The sequence below is a fragment of the Pieris brassicae genome, chromosome 10 (genome assembly GCF_905147105.1).
Source record: "Pieris brassicae chromosome 10, ilPieBrab1.1, whole genome shotgun sequence".
Taxonomy (NCBI): Eukaryota; Metazoa; Arthropoda; class Insecta; order Lepidoptera; family Pieridae; genus Pieris; species Pieris brassicae.
Window position 1 is genome coordinate 12,289,632 of NC_059674.1, and position 19,920 is coordinate 12,309,551.

At 34.1% G+C, this 19,920-nt stretch overlaps 1 protein-coding gene and 1 long non-coding RNA gene across 5 annotated transcripts in view; one reads left to right on the top strand and one right to left on the bottom strand.

Moving 5' to 3' along the window:
* LOC123715195 (potassium voltage-gated channel protein Shal) overlaps window positions 1-13,368 on the top strand; it is a 55,140-nt gene extending 41,772 nt beyond the window's left edge. The window contains exons 2-6 of one of the 4 annotated variants that reach the window (XM_045670107.1): window positions 2,788-2,950; window positions 4,464-4,652; window positions 5,092-5,244; window positions 6,531-6,644; window positions 8,074-13,368. In XM_045670107.1, the coding sequence (XP_045526063.1) occupies window positions 2,788-2,950; window positions 4,464-4,652; window positions 5,092-5,244; window positions 6,531-6,644; window positions 8,074-8,172 (718 nt within the window). In that variant the 3' untranslated portion in view covers window positions 8,173-13,368. Of the gene's footprint in view, window positions 1-2,787; window positions 2,951-4,463; window positions 4,653-5,058; window positions 5,245-5,389; window positions 5,425-6,530; window positions 6,645-8,073 lie in introns of all 4 variants that reach the window. The other 3 variants (XM_045670106.1, XM_045670104.1, XM_045670105.1) reach the window with 3 other exon arrangements.
* LOC123715196 lies at window positions 857-1,945 on the bottom strand. Its single transcript, XR_006754401.1, has 2 exons — window positions 1,741-1,945; window positions 857-950 (listed from the first exon to the last, which is right to left on the bottom strand). It is a non-coding gene; the product is annotated as an uncharacterized LOC123715196 (long non-coding RNA).
* Window positions 13,369-19,920: the final 6,552 nt, after the last annotated feature.

The following is a 19,920-nucleotide window of genomic DNA, read 5'->3' on the forward strand; positions in this document are numbered from 1 at the left end:
CTTTAGTTTTGTTAAAATTGAGTCTACATTGTTTAGTTAAAAATAAAAGTATCATAACGGTAACGATTATGGCATTATCAAAACTTACAACGCTGTTAAGCTGAAATTCTTAGGTCTCTTAACAAATTGTCTTTAAACTTTCTACAGCTTAATCATTGTCATGCTATGAGAGGCTTACACTGTTCCTTTAAATACTACCAAAATGCCAACAATTATGAAGGCATTTTGTTAATTGTTTTTTAATCACGCATACACCAGTGAGCATGAATTTTTAAAAGTTTATTTGTTCTGGTTCGATTCACATCGGACAAGAACAATTTCGTCTTCTTCTGTTAAAGTGCTTGACGCTGTCATGAAAACAGTGCATTCGTTCGTAATCAAACTGGTGTTTTTATTAGTACGCTTTAAATATGGGGAGCGGTTTCATACTTTGAAAGGTATTGATAAGTTGTTATAAGTCTAAAGCAGACAACACTGCGAGCCTCAACTGGTACACTATTTTGTATAAGCAGGAACACTTTATCCCAGCCCCACTTATCCGGACCGCACTTACAACAAGGGCAATTCAAATAAACTTCTTTTTAGAATTCAAAATAACAAAGAGTTTATCTTAGCTCAACTTAACGGCGACCCTCAACGATCGCTTAAAAATAAAAACCTAGAGCCAGAGTAAACGAGCCCTTGACAACTCAAGATGCTGCAATTAGAAGCTTTGGAGTTTTCTCAAAGCCGTATTAATAAAATCATATCTTCAACCGAGTCAAAAATCGTGTTACGATGTGCTTAGACGTAAGTTGCATAGTACTGTAACCATTTAAGGCACATTCTAATCTACTTAAAATGATAAATATACAAATGAGATTTTCGTCTTTATTACGCAATGAAATAGTTGAAGGACGTTCCAGGCGAAAGGAAACCAGTTTTTGTAGGTTTTTTGATCTTCCAATGACCTAGAATTACAAATAAAAGTTAGTAGTATACATACCCATACAATACATATTAAATATTTACTATTGCTGGCGCGGTGACTCAAAGTGAGCCAGAAACAAGAAACGCCAGCATTATTTTCTGTTTTCGAAATGTGATTAAATTATAACAGTACAAGATTAAACTATTTCATTGAGATTTTCACTGTTTACAACAATAACGCTAAATTTCGTATGTTTCCATGATTAATTACTTAGATCGCAATCATGGTGGTGTCATGTAATACACAAACAAACAATAATAAACAAAAGACATCGACCTAATCCTGAGGACATATTTAGACTCAATCTTCGGGAAACACACGCTTGTTTACATTTATGGAACCTACATTAGATGTACAAAACTATTTATTAACACAGACATTCATAAAAAACATACGTAATACAGTTAAAAATAAGCTTTTTAGTGCATAATTAAGAATATGTACTCGTCTTCTATATTGGCAGCAGTCAGACTGACGCCACCTGGTATATCCCCGTAAATAAAATATAAATACCAACACAAATAATTACAAATACAATACAAATAATTCATATTTTATTCAAACCGTGTCAAGCATAACAAGATATAAAAACTCATATATAGTAATCACCTAAATATGATTCAGTATTCAGTGAAACATGCAGAAATCTCCCTACGCCATATTGGAATGGTTACGATACTTCATACATTGTTTCGGTCACGTGGCACGTGGATTCTCTGTTGCAGATATTGAGATAAACAATTTCTCACGTAAACCACCTTTATTCTCACCTTAACTATTTTCGCCTTCTAATTGAGCAGTACATTAGTGAATATTACTTAATATTGGAAGATCAAAGCGGCGTACAGTCGTTAATTTTCCATCGTTTACTCCATTAGTAACTTCCCGTACTACGTTTTTAAACAGTTTATTTATAGATTTATTACACATTTATTAGATTCAATGAAATCATAATGGACAACGTTTTCGAGTGGCTAAATACGGCAATTTGTCATTTGTTTTGTCAATTCAATATTGTTAGTGTCAATAAAATTTGACAAAGGAGGTCATGCAATAAATTAAGTCTTACAATTTATGATATGTTTATTAATATAAAAACTGTTGAGTAGAAATATATATATAAACCCAAAATTCTTGAAATATGATAGGAACCTTAGTTTTACTATACGTATGTATAAAATAGCTTAATAAGAGTGTCTCGTTATTTTGGAATCTCCTCATATAAGGTGTAACTTGTGAACTTAATATCACTAACTATACATGTCAATCATATTGATGTGTATGTTTATTACAATAGTTTTGCACTTACAATAAATTGTCATGTAATTGTTATGTAATCCGTATTACAGATGTCAAGCAATGTTAAAATGTATAGTAACCATTGAATGCCGAGCACGCAACAATATTAATAAATTATGATTTAGCGTGAATAGTATTAAGAGCAGTGTTGGTTGGTTGTTAATTGCTTCAGCGTACGAATGTCATCCCTGAGTTCGTAGGTTCTAATCCCGCCTGTGCACTTATAGAATTTTTGTTAATGTGCGCATTTTAATACTCGCTCGTATGGCGAAGGAAAACATAGTAAAAAAACTGCCGAAGGCGTACGCGAACAGCCCCAGAAATTTTAGGCCCAGATCTAAAGAGGTTGTAGTGTCACTGGTGTTTGTATATATTATTTATACAAAAACAAAGTCTTATCGGACTTTTGGTTGTAGCCGGCCTATGTTATCTTTTTATTTGCAAGTCCCCACTTCTCTCACTGATAATCAGTGTTGGTTATTTTAATATATAACTGAGTATGCGTTTGTTATTTTCAGGTACGGAGACATGGTACCCGGCACTATCGCTGGTAAGATAGTGGGTGGTGTGTGTTCCCTTTCGGGAGTACTCGTCATCGCTCTGCCAGTGCCTGTCATCGTCTCTAACTTCTCGCGGATCTATCATCAGAACCAAAGAGCTGATAAAAGGAAGGCTCAAAGAGTAAGTTTTAAAAAGTCTGGTTGCCTTTGTTAGCTTTTAAAACGGAACTTTACAACTTTCCAAGATCAGCGTTCCTTCAGACGCGTTATTTTTTTTTCTATAATAAAAACACCATCGTTTATTTTCTCAAGCTTGGCGTTGATTCAAGCAATAAAGGTTTTTTGAATATAGAATTTGGATTCGTGAAAAAGTTAAACAGTATTAAAGATAACATTCTTATTTCATGTATGAGGCCTGTCAAAGATTCTTCAAAAAAGGTTACATGGGTAACACTGAAAACGTTTAGAACTGGCCAGTTAGGAAAATTGCTAATGAAAACTTTACTGAATTTCAATTTTAGAACTCTTTGGTAATCTAATGTAGTATATTGCATTCATTTATCAATGATTTATTATGACTGTCGTTGTGGGCTTACTCAGCAACAAAGCTATGATAGACTGCGATTAGCATTTCTTAATGAAGCCCCATCTCGTGCTACTATTTACAATTTGTTTAACGAGTTTAAGCGTGGACGTAGCAATCTCAATGATGATTCGCGAGAGTTGACGTCCTTTAACAGGGACTACTGCCCATAATGTCAGTGCAGTGCGACGCATGATAGAGGAAGATAACAGAGTGACTTATCAGCAGATACGTGCTAGCCAAGTTCGAAAAAAATTACAGGAACATTTAGGCGTCAGGAAGCTTTGTACCAGATGGATTTTTCACACTTTAACCAACGACCAGAAACACCTTCGCATGGACTGGTGAATATTTGCCTATATCAGGTGTCGAGATAATGAGACAGCCGCCATACAGTCCTGACCTGGCGCCCTGTCACTTTCATTAATTCCCAAGAGCTAAAGATAAAATTCAAGGTATTCGCTTTACGAGCCCTGAAGATGCGGTGAAAGCGTACGAAAATGCTATAGAAGAGAGATATCCCTAAGGAAGAATGGGCCCACTGCTTTTCTCAGCGGTTCCATCGAATGGGACAATGTGTAGAGAGGAACGGAGATTTCTTCGAAAAACAATAAAAGTATTGGCAACTTTCTACATTAAGCCGTTTTTCATTTTCTAAACATTTTTAGTGTTACCTAGATGTTCTTTGGACCAGTGTAACCTATTTTTACATGCTTTAGTCTCAAGTCCCTCTTATCTATGAAAAGGAAGTAAAAGATTAATTATTAAAAGTAAGTACATGAAAGTCTTCCGCGGACCGCTTCACAAGACATTTTCTTTTGCGAATTAGCGAACTGTGGAACCGATTGCAATTGTTTAAAAAGAGCATACTTCTCACTCAAAGGCCGGCAACGCTGGGTGCGTGGGCTAAAATATGTGTCCATGGGCATGACTGCCATTTTTCGGCGTCACGTTGGCACGTTTCCCCTTCCTATACTATAAAAAAATCTAGTAATCCTCAAGACAGGGTTGCTTTTGTACATGTACAATCTTTGTGTTCTTTAATTAATATACTATTATATCATATATAGGTTTATCTGTGAATCCAATTTTTATGCATATCTAATTTCAGAAAGCTCGGCTCGCCCGCATCCGTATTGCCAAAGCTTCATCAGGTGCTGCTTTCGTCTCCAAGAAGAAGGCAGCTGAGGCTCGTCTGGCTGCTCAGGAGTCTGGAGTGGAGCTGGATGACGCAGGAAGGGATGAGGATATCTTTGAGTTGCAGCATCACCACCTTTTAAGATGCCTAGAACGAACTACGGTAAAAATCTACCCTGGGTGTGGTATGCTTTGCTTTTTAATGTGTACTAATGATTTTAATACTTTTATCATAGTGTTTAGCTTAGCCCGGCAGTCAGGTTGAGTACAAGGTTTCTCCCTATGCTCGTCTGGATGGATTTAGTGTGATTTTAAACAGTTTTCACTGTAATCATGTATTGAGTTAAACCTCTTTATAAGGTGTTTTACTGTCAACGATTTTAGACAAAAATCGTTAACTTAGGCATTTATTTTTCATGTGCGGTTATTGCTTTATTTATTTTCGATTTGTTGTTGTACTTTCAGTTTTTGTATTTTGTGTTTAGATTGGCAATAAAGAAACGACTAACATGACAAGATTCAAAATTTTTACTTTTATTTTTATAATCTATCAGTCTCTTTCCTTTTAGGGTTTTCAAAACCAATACGACAAAATATTCCAGGATCGTGAGTTTGTTGAAATGGAAAACCCATTCAATGGGGCCGCTAAACGGCCTGGATCTCCTTCGCCTCTAGCGTCGCCTGCGCATTCTGGCCGCGCACCTGCCTTATTGGCTTGTTGCGCACGATGCGGCTGCTGTCCACAGAAATATCAGGTAAACTCAACCTTATCATATTCACAGACATTAAAAATGTGTTAACGGATAATTAAAATCAATACGTTTTCAAACTAACGGAACTAACTTGTGTGTTATTAGGTTTTACAAGGCATAGTTGCAAACAGCTTCTTTTTTAATTTAGTTTCCAATGGAGGTGTAGTAAAGGCTGAACTTATGGTAATAATTACCATTTATATGGCATGTTAGTTCACGTAGAGGTTAGCTTTCGATACGTTAACACGTTCGTAGTATAAGTATTTTTATGATAATAAGGGTTTTGTGTCACGGCAGAAGCGCGGTCGATCAGTACGGTGCGTCAGTCCTATCGGACTCGCGACGTGTCCGCATCGTGAGGTATAAACAGCACACAGCACCGTCCTTGATGTTCCGATTGCGTATCGGTGTTTTTATGACCAATATTTATATATATATATACAAAAGAAACAAATACGTTAGTCATAATTAATATTTAATTTATGAGCAATGTTGTGGGCAGTCTACAGACCATATTGGTTATTGGTCATAAAATACAATTCACCGATATTGTGGTCGATGTCCGTATTGTTGCTTGTGTGGCTAGACTGTGCCCCTGACGTGCTTGCGTGGTACACTCCCAGAATATACCAAAAATATATACCAAATATATAATAAATTGCTTTGCTGTCCACAAAATTTACGAATCGCTCTGCTATGCATATAATGTAAGCATTGGCACATTGGCAAGTACGATATAAAACCGATAATGTATCTTTTAAGTATATGTAATTGAGTATTATATTAACAATATTCGCACATTTTATTGATATATTTTTAGGTTATATCGGTAAGTATTTAGAGCGATTTAATGGGATAATAGAACATTTTCCTCTTCTCGTAGAGTCTAGTTTGTAGCAACTATTTTGTTATGCTATAACTCTTATAAAACATTGTAGTTAACACTGTGAATACCACGTCATGATACACTTTTCTCTTAATCATTATTTATTATTGTTGAGTAAATCTATGTCTACCCTCATAATTTTTTCTCATCCCAGATTATCAAAAAACTGTAACACATCTATATTATACATAAAAACTAGCAAACTATACACAATAAACTAAGTATCGTTTTGGTTTAACTTTACAAATTTATTTTTATCTAAACTTCGTCGTTCCGAAACTGTCTATATTTCGCGCTTCATACGTTGTCACTTTGACAGGTGTCAGCGACGAAACGCTTGGTCTTCGCTTAAAATTCTGGTCTGGTTCGTATCCAATTGGCTAACAGGTAGTTTAAATTTAAGGTCCTGCTATTAGACTCGAGTAGAAAACGAGTGCGGGGTACTCGGCGTTACACGGCGACGTCGCGGCCGTCAGACACTTCTGTGTCCGCCGCGCCCAGTGAAGACCCCTTACCAGTATGTCTAGCCGGCACTACCACACAGCGATTTATTCGGATTGTAGAGCCTTTCACAGTATCCGATTACCTTTAAATGTTACTTTATATTAAAATTTAATATTTCTCAATATCGTGTCGGATAGTGTGAAAAGTCCATGCCTATGTGTAATACATTTATTAAGACAAGTGATTCTAGACTTAAACCTTGTGTTAGAAGCATTTTGGAATTAGACCACGACTACACTATAATTTTAAGCAAAAATTTAAATTCTAAGACGAATAACAACACTTATTATTCGCAATATCGCAATAATAGATATATGAGTAGTATGGTATTGTGTAGTGTCAAAGTATATATATATTTTTTTTATCAAGGAACATATGGTCAAGAGAATCGCTGTGTGGTAGCTGGCGTAAAGGCTTTTAATGTATGCAGGGTGTTGGCTGCTAAACTGTTGCTTAAACTCTGTACAAGTCTCAATGATTATTGTAAATTGATGTTATTATTTAAAGCTTTCGCTGTGCTATCGTCGTATTTATTGTCAATGTGAGGTATAAAATGTAATTCAATGTGTATTTTGTAATTAAGAATATTGTTAATAAGTCGCATTTTTCTACAATTGAAACACACACTCAAAAGCTTTGATCGTAGATAGATTCGAATCAATATCGATAATATCGAATCACACTACTATTGAATTCATAGTTGCTCGCTATTGAAATTTCGTTTATAAATATTTAGAATGTTTACTTGGATAACAGTTTGAAAATAGAATAATGCGATTTCCTTTATTAATAGTAGATCCACAAGTGTTGTAAACGTTAAACGCTTAAACCCGTGTTGCTACTTGCTGTACGCCACTGACAGCAACATTGACATTTGTATCGTCAACGCCAACACACTGCACACATGCTCAAAGTAAGGGTTGCAATAATAATTTATTTTGCATTAGACGCGCTTCGTGTGCCAAATGAAAACTGTATTTATAATCTTGAGAGGATTCGCGTGGCTAAGCTGCAGTGTTAAGGGAGCGAACACTTACACTAATATACACTGATGGGTCTACATTTGTAACGATAGCATGATCCAAAGCACTTTTTTTACTCATTACACTTACATTCACTGCAACTTGTTCACTTCCGACAAATATGTATTTTTGTTCTAGTTTAAGTTCCTACAATCCTCAGCTTGTGTGCTTACTCTTTTAAATGTAGTTGAAATCAGTATTGCTATATAAAGCTTCGATTTGTCTAAATTTTCTATGCGATTATCGGCCATAAATTTAATAAAAAATTTAGTAGATAGAACTTAATTGAAATCAAATAGTTGATAGAATTACGAATTGTGATTATAGGTTTTCTTTTGTTTCATGAAAGAGTAGGTTTCCTTAAACTGAAAGATTTTAACATCGTCACGAATAAAATAATTATATATTAAAAAATTTCAGCAAGCTTGCGGCAAGTACATTCCAGCTGGCAGCACAGTGCAAGGGAACCAGACGGGCGTAGCAATGGATGGTACATATCTCGTTGAGGCGTCTTTCTAGGACACGTCAACTAGTGCTCAACAAGAGAGCTATGTGTAAGCCAGATAGGACTAGAGTGATTTGCCGCAATTATTAGGTTATTTCTACAGAAGTAACATAAAACTGCCTGATATTCAGATATCATAGACTTAAAATGGAGACCTTGAGATGTCTGGTCAACCCTTTTATGACAATTGAAAAATGACATTGACAAAGCTAGACGTGAAATTGTATGAATATATTATTTGAATGTATTCAGACTTAGATGTAGGTAGTAAATTCAATTATAGTGTGTGTTAAGATAAAATAATTTGCGATATCTAGACTGCTTTTTCAATCTACAGGTCTTCATTGAAATTATTGTCCATCTTTTCTGATAGTTTAGTCTAACAGTATTAAAAGATTAGATTTACGAGAATTTCTTCAAAAAATATCAAGTTAATGAAATTTAGAGCAGAGCTACTGGGTAATTACTATTAAATGTTAGCTAGAAACAATGTTACATTATCCCATACCAAAACTGCTTTTGGGATTTCATAATAGAAATTAATGCAAATCATATCATAGGCAGATAGTTTCGTTCAAGGGAATTGAGCACTGAGAATCCTGCTTTATGTTATACTATCAGGATACTTGTGCCTTCAAAATTCATTACATACTGTTACTCTGTGTTAGTGAAGTTTTAGATATAGAAATGTATTCTCGTATCGGAGTCGTATCGGTAAAGGCACGTAGCAGTGACGACTGTTCATAACAAGCTATCTTTTAAGCTTACAATTGTACCTTAATGTATATATTTTAAGTGCACAAATAGTATATGGGATATTTCAGTTTGTTGTCTATTACCTACCAATAAGTAATAAGAAAAAAATGCCAAATAATTGTGAAAATGTCATTTTTGTGTAAGGTGTGACACTATACTTTCTTATGGTCTAGGGCGAATGGAAACTCGAACGGATTTCGGCTCGAACTAACTTCACCCATCTCGACGAATAACCGCGTTTGCTACAATGAACTCAATCACTGACTTTTACAGAATATGAGGGCTAATCTGTTATATAAACTATATGTATTTATACGCTACGTGCCGTTTAACTATTCTATATCAACAGTGGCGGATTTACACATTTTCTAGGTGAAGTTTTTGCCGCCCTTGCCACGTCCAAGATTATTTTTAGAATCCCACAATTTCGTTGAAAATTTTTGAGAAATTATGCACAAACCATCCAGTTTTCAGCCTCCCACTAGTAGTGGAACTGACATGTATAGGTTGATAGGGGGAAGAGGGAAAAACAATTTGCTCTTTTCACTCATACCAAGTGTGAGCTGAGGGCGCAGAGGTATAATGACAATATTATATAATACAGAAAACCGTAATGGAGAAATCTTTTTGATTTCTATGAGGTAGCAAAAAATATGGGTTAATGAATTTGCCGCCCTAAAATTATGCCGCTCAAGTTCTAGTCTACTTAGACTGCTGGTAAATCCTCCACTGTATATTAAATTTCGGATGCAATGAAAAAACAATGAAATGTTCGTCATCCAATGTTTTAATTCGTAGTCCCTAAATATATGGATGTCTTATGATCGCTCTAGTTATAATGTTATGTATAGATAGATGAATTTATGTGGTTATAATAGAAATTATTTAATTTAATTGTTAAATCTAGACTTAAGTAATATCTGCGGGTGCATTGAATGCGTTGATAATGTATTTATAATTTTTATTTATAAGATTGGTACAAACGTTTAATGAAAAATATTTGATATTGTATAGAAGTCTGGAAGACACTGCTTTTAGCAGTAAGACCGCCTTTTTACATTCTTTGTCTTCATTTTTTTTTCTAGTATTTTGTGTTATCGTGATGTATACATAAAGAGTTATTGTTATCATTTTACTACGCACTGGAATACGATGATATAATGATTTTACTGTATCAAAATACTCCGTAACCAGGCTGTGTTTAATAGAATAAAATTATACTCATTTATTAAACAATAACAAAAAGTTTATTTTAAACTTAAACCGGTTTTTCAAAGAGTATTAACCTGTATAATATATGGAGATGGACGCGTACGACAGCCTAAACTCTAAACTGTATAAGTAACGTTTTAAAATAATCTTTTACGTAATGATTTGTACATTTAAGTTATTTTTTTGAATCGCCGACCTCGTGTTAATTTATACGCACGTTTTGTACCGATCTTATAACGTGTATTAAAACCGAATTCAGTGTTAATAAAATTTCTTCCAAATAATGCCATTATTACTAATCAAACGTAGTTTCAATTTGATAAATTAATAATTAAGTATAATAATGTTCTTGTAACTTCGTAACGCGCAAAATATCTATAAATAAATATTTAATGAATGAATGGTCTTATTAAAAATTGTTCTAGAATCTATTGTCTCGTTTATTTACTCGACACTGCTAGAGACAAAAGATTCTATAGCTTTTTAATAATTTTAACAGTCAGAATTCGAGGTTAATTATTATATTGAATTCCTGTGATTTTTAGTCCTTTAGATATATTTTAGTATCTTGTCCATGCTTTGTAAATTGACAATATTTATATTATAGATTATTTTTAATGTATTTAAACCTTGTATCGTAAATTCTAACATTCAAGACGAACTATTTTTTTTAATACTTGAATAAGGAAGTTACGATGTGATCTCTTGTAATAGGTTTCCATTTGGAATCAAATATTTTTATTACAATGTAATAAAACATAAACTTCTGAATCTAAATATTGGGAATTAAGGACTTGTGGAACTGTTTTTCATATCAGAACCATTCGTAAGCCTTTTTTTTAATATTTAGCAAGATATTGTTTGGAATAAATACTCCTGGACATATTGCGTCTGTTCCATTGATATTTTTTAAGTAACATTAACCCATGTGTATTGTTTAACCAACATTAGAATCCAGGACGACTTATATCTACTACTAAGGCGGTCGTGCATTGCATTAAAGCAATATTCAAACTTGTTTTAATATTTGAAAATGGATTTAATTGGATTTATTTAATAAATTCACGACATTTCAGCTGTAATAAAAATGGAAACATATTATATTAGAAATCAATTTCCCTTTATATGACGGACCAACATGAATGTGAATTCTGACAATATTTTGTTGGTTTTAAAAGCTTCTATTCTTCGTTATTCTCTACTTTATATCTCTGTAAAATCCAATTTGACTGTTAATCACTGTTATTTTTATTTTATTTACTGAAGTACAGCTCTGGTATGACTCAGAGTCCAGACCTAAAAAAAATAGTAACAGGGGCAAATGGGCAGGAGGCTCACCTGAGTAAGTGATGCCGCCGCCCATTGGACACTCTCAAAGACAGAGGGCTCGCGAGTGCGTTATCTTTTAAGAATTGGTACGCTCTTTTCTTGAAGGACCCTAAGTCAAATTGGGTTGAAAATACTTCAGTGGGTGGCTGGTTCCACAAAGGGTTGCCTTAAAAACTGTTCGCCTATGCAGACCCTAAGTCGGCCTACAAGAAAAGAGCGTACCAATTCTTAAAACGCTGGCAGTGCGCTTGCGAGCCTTCTAACAGTGTGAGTGTCCATGGGCGGCGGAATCACTTAACATCAGGTGAGGCTCATACTCGTTTGCCTCCTGTAACGTAATAAAAATTAAAAAAAACGCTAAGCTGTGGTGACGTCGAGGCGATACGGTTGGAATTTCGTATTCTGCCTAACTTAACCTAACCAATACTTTTTTCCCTGGTCACACCTAACGCTAAGTCTGGACATCGTCAAGCTCCTACTCTCCGTAGAGATGTATGTTTTTTTAATTTAAAACGGTGATTAACAGTAATATTGATGAAGCATTATTTATGTCTATTAGTAATTCGTACAATTCAAAACAATTGTATCGTTATAGATAAATAAGGATGAAAAGGGAACGCAGACACCGCAAGCAAGTATCCTGACGCATGATTAAACGATCATACTTCATAGTTAATGCATAGGAAATAAACAGTACCAATTCGCTGCCACTAATTACCACGTCATGACGAAAAAGGTTGACTGTACAATTAGTTATCAAAAATCTGGCATTGGCACTCCGTAGAACCTTTTCTACGGAGTGCCAATCCAACCTTAGGGATGCCATCAAACGAGCCAATTTATATCATGTTCTTTCAATGTATTATATGGTCCGTAACGTAAACTAACTACTATGTATGGTAAACTTTATCAACCTTATCAACCTTATTTGCCTATTGTAATTCGATTTCACCTTGCCGCCTTAACACTGCCAGTAGCGACATCTCTTAACCGTTAAGCTCAAAATATGTTGGATGAGCTTTCTGTTCTGAAACGCACTTTACACTTGAGAAACATAACTTACTTGCGAAATTATTACCATTTATTTGTCAAACAGTTGAAGGTATAGAAGAAATAATTGCTTGATGGTAATGATGATAAACAATATCAGGTCATTGTTGTATATTAAATCATTGGAAAGAAATAATCTTATTTACTGATGTATATCTGTCGTATGCATATGGTTTGTCAAAAAACTTTTAGTGATAAAAGAGGACGCACTCGACAATTTTATTTATCTTAAAGATCTTATTGTATATCCGGGAAAGATAATTAATGATCGTGCTATTAATATATTCTTATCACCTAAATAGGTGCTGTATCGATTCGATTGTTGAAAGAGTTGTTCTATAAAAATAAGTAGGTGTTCGAGAAAATATAAAAATCTCTCAAGAGTTTTTTGAACAACCAAAAAGAAAAAGTATGTATAATGTTATCATTACCTTTTTTACATTACTGTCTACTGATCTATAGAAGTAGTAAAATACGAGTTATAAAAATATATATAAGAATTCTTGTTGTTGCGTAAAATGTATCCAAACTATTTGGCTTTTGGCGCCACTAGATGTCACTTTCACAAATAAAATAAATGTTTCCAAAGAACTGGCAGTGTTGCAAATTGTATTATTGTTAATTAATATAATATTTTACTCTAGTCAGAATATCAGAAAGCGTTTTTTTTTTAATTTCATTGATAGAATATACAAATTTAGTTGTATTTCTGCTGGCATATGAAAAAGTCAATATCTATTTATTTTTTTACATATGTAGTATTTGAAATACTGAACAGGCTGAAGAACTAATGAATCAATAACTCAATAACTGGTAATATTATTCTATGTTCTGTCAATGAAATTAGGAGTAAGCTTATAAAATATTTTAATAATTTCGGTTTTAAACCTTTAGGTTTATTATGAATTATTCTTTGTTATTTTGAAAAAAAATGAAATAAACTTAAATGTATATAATGTATTTATATTGTCTTTCATTAAACCTTTTCTTTTTATACGGGGCAAACGACCCTATGGGACGCCTAAAATGGGCAGTTGCAGCCCATGGACACCCATTTTGATGGGTCGTATCTATCGGGGAAGACCCAGGAGTCAGTGCCACAGTTCGCTAGTTTGCAAAAGTTGTTTGGCAACTAAAATTATCGGAATATATATGAAAAAGTTATTCCTAATCAAAAAGTTCAAACAGAGAAAACGTCAATCATTTGATGTTGCACTGATAATAATAGCTGCGCTACTAAAAATTCTAAAGCCCTAATACTACACTAACAGTCATACTAATAAAGATTTATGCGCATCGTATAAGCCTGTTATAAGAAAAATGTTACTAATAATTCCTGAATAGGCTGTTATAATAAGTGTTTTGTTTGTATGAAGACTTGTACAATGCTTATACAACGCAGAGGCCTAGTTAAACGGTCTGATTTCGCGTTTGACAGCATTATTTGACTGTTCAGCTCAAGGAAAGATTTAAGTTAGTAGGTATTTGTGTTTCTTGAAAATGGTTTTTCTAGATCAGATGGAAAATTTACATAATATTGATATGCAGCTAATACATACGATTGAAGATTTGCCGCCGATCTGTGACATAGTGCGAGCTGATGTCGAAAAGAGTAATAGAGAGACATTTTGGCTGCGGTGTTCACTCATATTTTCAACTATTGTAGTTGCAGTTTAATTGTGTTAGTGACATCTAGTGAAAGTATAGTGAACTACCCTAACACAAACTTTTATGTGGAGATCTTGCGATGGTCATATAATAAAGTATACTACTAGATGGCACTTAACACATTCAATAATGTTTTATTTTATTCACTAGATGACAATGTTTTTGCTATTCGGGAAAAGACAAAAAACTTTTTATAATTGACAACTGACAAATCTTTTAATTACAATCATAATTAAACAATTCTTAAAAAAACAACATACATTAACTGAATTCTATTATTCTTCATTTACTTTCCAAAGTATCCTGCTTTGGAACTCCTTACTACTTGATATCGGGCCAGTACAGCTTAAGAATAAGTACGATCTTTACTTGAAGGACCCTAAGTCGAATTAGTTCGGAATTAGCTTCAGTGGGCAGCTGGTTCCACAAAGTGCTGGTGTGCGGCAGAAGTTGCCTTAAGAAACGCTCAGTTGTGAAAGGACGGACTACAAGGTGATACGGATGGTATTTTAATTATCCTTTACATTAGCTTTTACATTTTTGTTTAACATATATTTTTACTTATTAATATACTATCTCTGGTCCCTTGCCTAATAACTTATATATGACCTTTTTATAATCGTATGTTTAGGGTAGCGAAGCATAAATAAATTAATTAATTAATTAACGCTATATAAAAAATATTATATAGTTATAATATTGTCAATAAATGTCCTTATGGATGCTAGATTCTAGTACCGAGGAGGTACAATGTTAATATGTTTTGAAAGAATAACACTTATATTATATCTTAAAATAAAACTAACTATTATCACTGCGGTATGTGTATGATGGGTATATAAATCTCGTATGATAAAGGAGAAAACTTAGGTCCTACATCCTAAAAGCGGTGTGTGTTATGCACGTAAAACAAATCACTTATTTGCCTTTAAAAGAAAATGTTTATCTAAAAATCATGCTATTTAAAGCCAAGAGCCATAAGTGGTTTTAGATAGATTTATTTACAAACAAACGCTACTGTAAACTCACTCTGCGAACATATTGATAGTGTCGGAGACAGCGTTCAGTAAGCGCAACGTCTTTGTAAACGGAGATCTGCGCAACAGACTATATCTTGGCCTTCATCGTCGTAGAAATCCCCTAGGTACAAAGAAAGCGAGTTCTTGAAGAACACTTGTGTTACTCACCACTCCCCGCAAGACCTTATGTATAGGGTAACCTAGAACGTCACGGAACCTTTAAAAAATTACTAGCATTGTTGATCTAAAACCATTCTCGAATTTACACATACTAAACAATACAGCCAAATCGGTCCAGCCGTTTACGACGAGTTTAATAGGAACACACGCACAGATAGTATATATAAATATGGCGTACGAAGTAACAAGTAGTTAGAAACGAGTTGAATAATTTACAACGCATCAATGATTTCATATGATATTATCATACATTCTATGTAAGGGGAAATTTCCGTCTGCAATATGGACTTTGGACATATCCAGTCTTTGATGTACACATAAAGTGCTTATTGCTTTATAAATTGGTTTTATATGAGTTAATTAAAAGGGATATACTCCACAATATTAAGTTTATACTTTACAACAAGGAAACCCTAATTAAAATTGGGTTTTAAACAGTTCAAAAGTACATAGGTGATAACAATGTGTGCGCACTAATGCCGCTGTAAGATACTCAGATGGCGTAAATTGATATGCAAAATTGTACAAATTGTACCTAGATCTATAAATGACTTTTGAATTTTGAATACATCACTTGACATTTGTATATCTGAACAGTATTTTTGTGTTTGTATAGACTAGATGTTCTGTGTCTGAAATGGGCTGGTTTCCGTACGATAGTATATCACCGTATGAGATACCTATTTGGGGTGTTTTATTGGCGGGAGTTGAGATTAGTTAATTATGGAAATCCAATTTTCATTCTAAACAATGGTTTTTCTTATTGAACGGTTTTCTTTTTACGGGATTTCGTCGACTGGTTCAATATAATTCATTTTGTAATCTCCTCTCCTTCTTACGCAAAGCTTGAATTTGATTCCTGATGGTAGGTACTGTTTCTGTTCTTCCTACCAATATTCAATATTACTACACAACGAACTAAATTATCGTCTAAATGCGGAAATTGACTCATCGCTACATATAGGGTTTTTTGGGACTGATATAGGTCTTGACAAATTTTTTCTTTAAGATATATTTCGATGATTTGGATTTGAGATATGCCCATTTCCACACGATATTTTCCTTCGCAATACGAGCGAGTGTTAAATGCACAAAAAGTCCATTGGTCGGCCGGAGATCGAACCTACGACTACTTACGTAATTGTACTATCCCTACTGCAGTCCTTATCTAATGTATATAAAGTAGGAATACTTTTCTACTATAATATTTAAGGAAAAAGTTAATTAAAGAAAAATGATTTTCTAAAATTAAATTATACAAAATTGTAACCATGGCTAATTTCTAAAAATAAGTTTTTAAGGGAACCGGAAGCAATTACTGCAATCCTTAATCAGAAAGTCTACCATCTCGGTTAGCTCTTAACGGTATACACACACATACAAAACGTATATACAAACTACATACAGGTAATTGTGGAGAGAATAAAAAAATTGCTAAGTGTGCCTTACTTGTGCGCTGAGGCAGGTACAGTCAGCGAACAATCTGCTCAGCCGTTTTACTAATATAAAATATTTGAAAGCCCCAATGGCTATAAAAATATTTAAGGTATGTCACATGACATAAGGTTGTTACGAAACCATATTTTAATTTAATTTTTACATATTTGATTATAAGACCTAAACTATGCCTTATAATCTCACGAGTATTTTTTTTATATGATATGGTGGCAAGCGAGTCTACGGGACCCCCGAAAGGACAGACTTCGCCCATGGACACCCATTTTAATGACCGGAGGATGGAGAAAGAAATATATGATTACTACTTTTTTATTATCACTGGAACAACGATAATATTCTAATTCTAATATTTTATAAAGTTTAAGCTAATAGCTAATTCCTCGTTGTTGGAGTAAAGTAAATGCCTTCTTCAATTCATTGAAGCCAACATCTCAATATCAATCACACTTGTAATGTTCATCTTTTCAGGCCGTTATATATACCAAGGTTTAATATTAATAGCAAAGTAGCGATTATTCTTATTTGTACTGTGAATCCATACATCTGAGTGTACATAGCGGGCGTCGTTCCGTGCGGCCACAGTTGGCCGACAGAGCGAGAAGTTCAAATCTGGCCGTAATTGATAAATAAACGGCACGTGCCCAGGTCAACATACGCGCAACATATTGTTCATTTAAATTGAGGAAAATGCCTTTCAAGCTTCAATCTTCTTAGAAATTCCATGCGTCGCTCGTATTGTCAAATGACATGATGTTTAGGGTATGTTTTCTGTTTGTATGAAACACTGTTTCGAGACTTTTTGGTCAAACACTCATATGAGAGACTGAGAACCAACCTCCAGTATTGAAGTCACACAAAAATCTCTCAAAATCTGTCAGTTAACTTCTAGATATACATGATCTACATAACTGTCCAATGGAAAGGCACGAACGTAATTATTAATTTAATTAATTTAAATTAAAATGATGATTTACGTCATTACTGATTAAATATAATACGCTCACTTAAAGTAAAATATAATTTCCCAGTCGATTCTTGAGCCAAGTACCTAAACGATTAAAGTTAACGCCTGGTAGACAGTGCTAGAGCGTATGAACATCGCAAAACAGCGAGTAAATGCTGGCAATATTAAATCAAATCTAAATTTATTTTATCGTATTGATAACTATACAGTTCCCTAATCTAGCTCAGGTCGGGCGAGATGAACTGACCAGAGAGCAAGGAAATAATCGCCAAGATTTTTTAAGGATTTGTGTTGAACTACATATATTAGGACATTTTTCTTACGCTCGCCTGTTGTTAAGTGATACCGTCATATATAATTATATATTTTTTAAATCTGTAATATTTGAGTAAACCCTTTCTAAGAATTGTTTGATGGACTTTATCTTATTTATAAATTAAATTGCGGCTTAAGTCACTAAGAAATAACCATAGAACAATTTAATGTCATAGATATTTTTAAGCATTATATCTTCTGTGCAGAAACTACAGACTATAACGGTGAGTTACTTGCTAAGACCCTTTAAGAAGTAACCCCCAGTAATGTCATCCACCTGTCGGTTCACGCTTCAGCTGATACCTACTATGCCAGGTGGAATAAAAAATGGGAGAAACATTCACTACGTAATGAAGAATTGTTTCTAATTACGCGAGTTTAACAAATTCAAAATGTTTATCAGTTCCTCGAACATCCTTCACTTTTCTCATTGCGATATAATTATTTTAAATTAAGTTAGCCTTCATACAGTGAGTTGGAGACCAGTTACTAACAGCTGACGGTCAACTGTGATTATGCTTGCTGTAGAGCACAACTGACCTGACAGTTCAACGGGAAGGGAGTATTAAGTACTTTAAATGCATTTATTAAATATTGATACATATATACATATATATATATATATATATATATATATATCGTTGCTTTAAGAAACAAAATGAGGGCCTTTTGGGTGAATACAAATAAATTCGTACTAGGGAATTTCTAACTAAAACCATTAAATATAAAATGTCTGATATTCTACTGGTAACTAACGAAGCTGACCCTCAAAGCATTACACCACTTAAGTACCCTCTCAGTAAATAAATAAGTGAACCATGTCCTGCAGGTGCTTATCGCTTTGAGAGTTTTAAACATTAAAAGTGAGGAATTCACACAAGTCTTGAAGTAGTAGAATGAGTGTAAGTCATTTAAACATTGATATCTTCTCATTGGCAGCTCGACGTAATGCTGCTGAAAGAAAAAGCATTCGGAACCTAGAGTGAAGATAAACATTAATTTTAATGAAGCATTTATTGATACTAAATTCTACTGTCATGCGAAAGGAATTTCTGTTTTTTATTAGTATAAATTTCTTAATCGGTCGGGATGGCTCTTGTGCTGGGGGACTATTTTATTGCAGAAATCTTCCAGTTGCGATCTAAAGCTTCTTAATATTTCGGGTCAGTTACCTCGGCGTTTACCTTTATATCGGTTTGTTGCTCCATATCGCAATGGAAGGCCCCAAATACTGGACATCTATATTTACTGTCTGACTTGTTTGTAGGTCGCACGTACACGTTGGATATGATTTCAAGTTAAATCTGTGCATGTATTCCGAAAACGCCTCATGTCCCTCAAGACCTGCATCATTTGTGGAATAGGTCTTCTTTGCCTTATAACTTTGTAGCCGTCTATGGCATTGCTTATAAAGAATTTTGCTTCGCGGTACAATAATCTATAAACACATACTTATAAACAGTTCTAGTTTAACGTTAAGACTACGCGAACGGACCGAGCACAGTACATTATAAAAACAAAAACAACTGTATTGCTTTATTTATTAATATATTCACGCTTCTTTCCCGTAAGCAGAAACCACAGATCTCCACTTACTACGGCCCTGATATACCTCTCTCGATTCATCTGCTTTTATGACATTCAGCATGTATGCTCATCGGTTTTGGATATTGACTTAACTGAGTTGTATGTCCAGGTATGTCGGATAAGGCCTTACCAACTCTACTTCAACATCTACGTTTGCATTATAATTAAACTGAAAATAACTTTATTCATATAGGTAAACAGGTACACTTATGAACGTCAGAAAA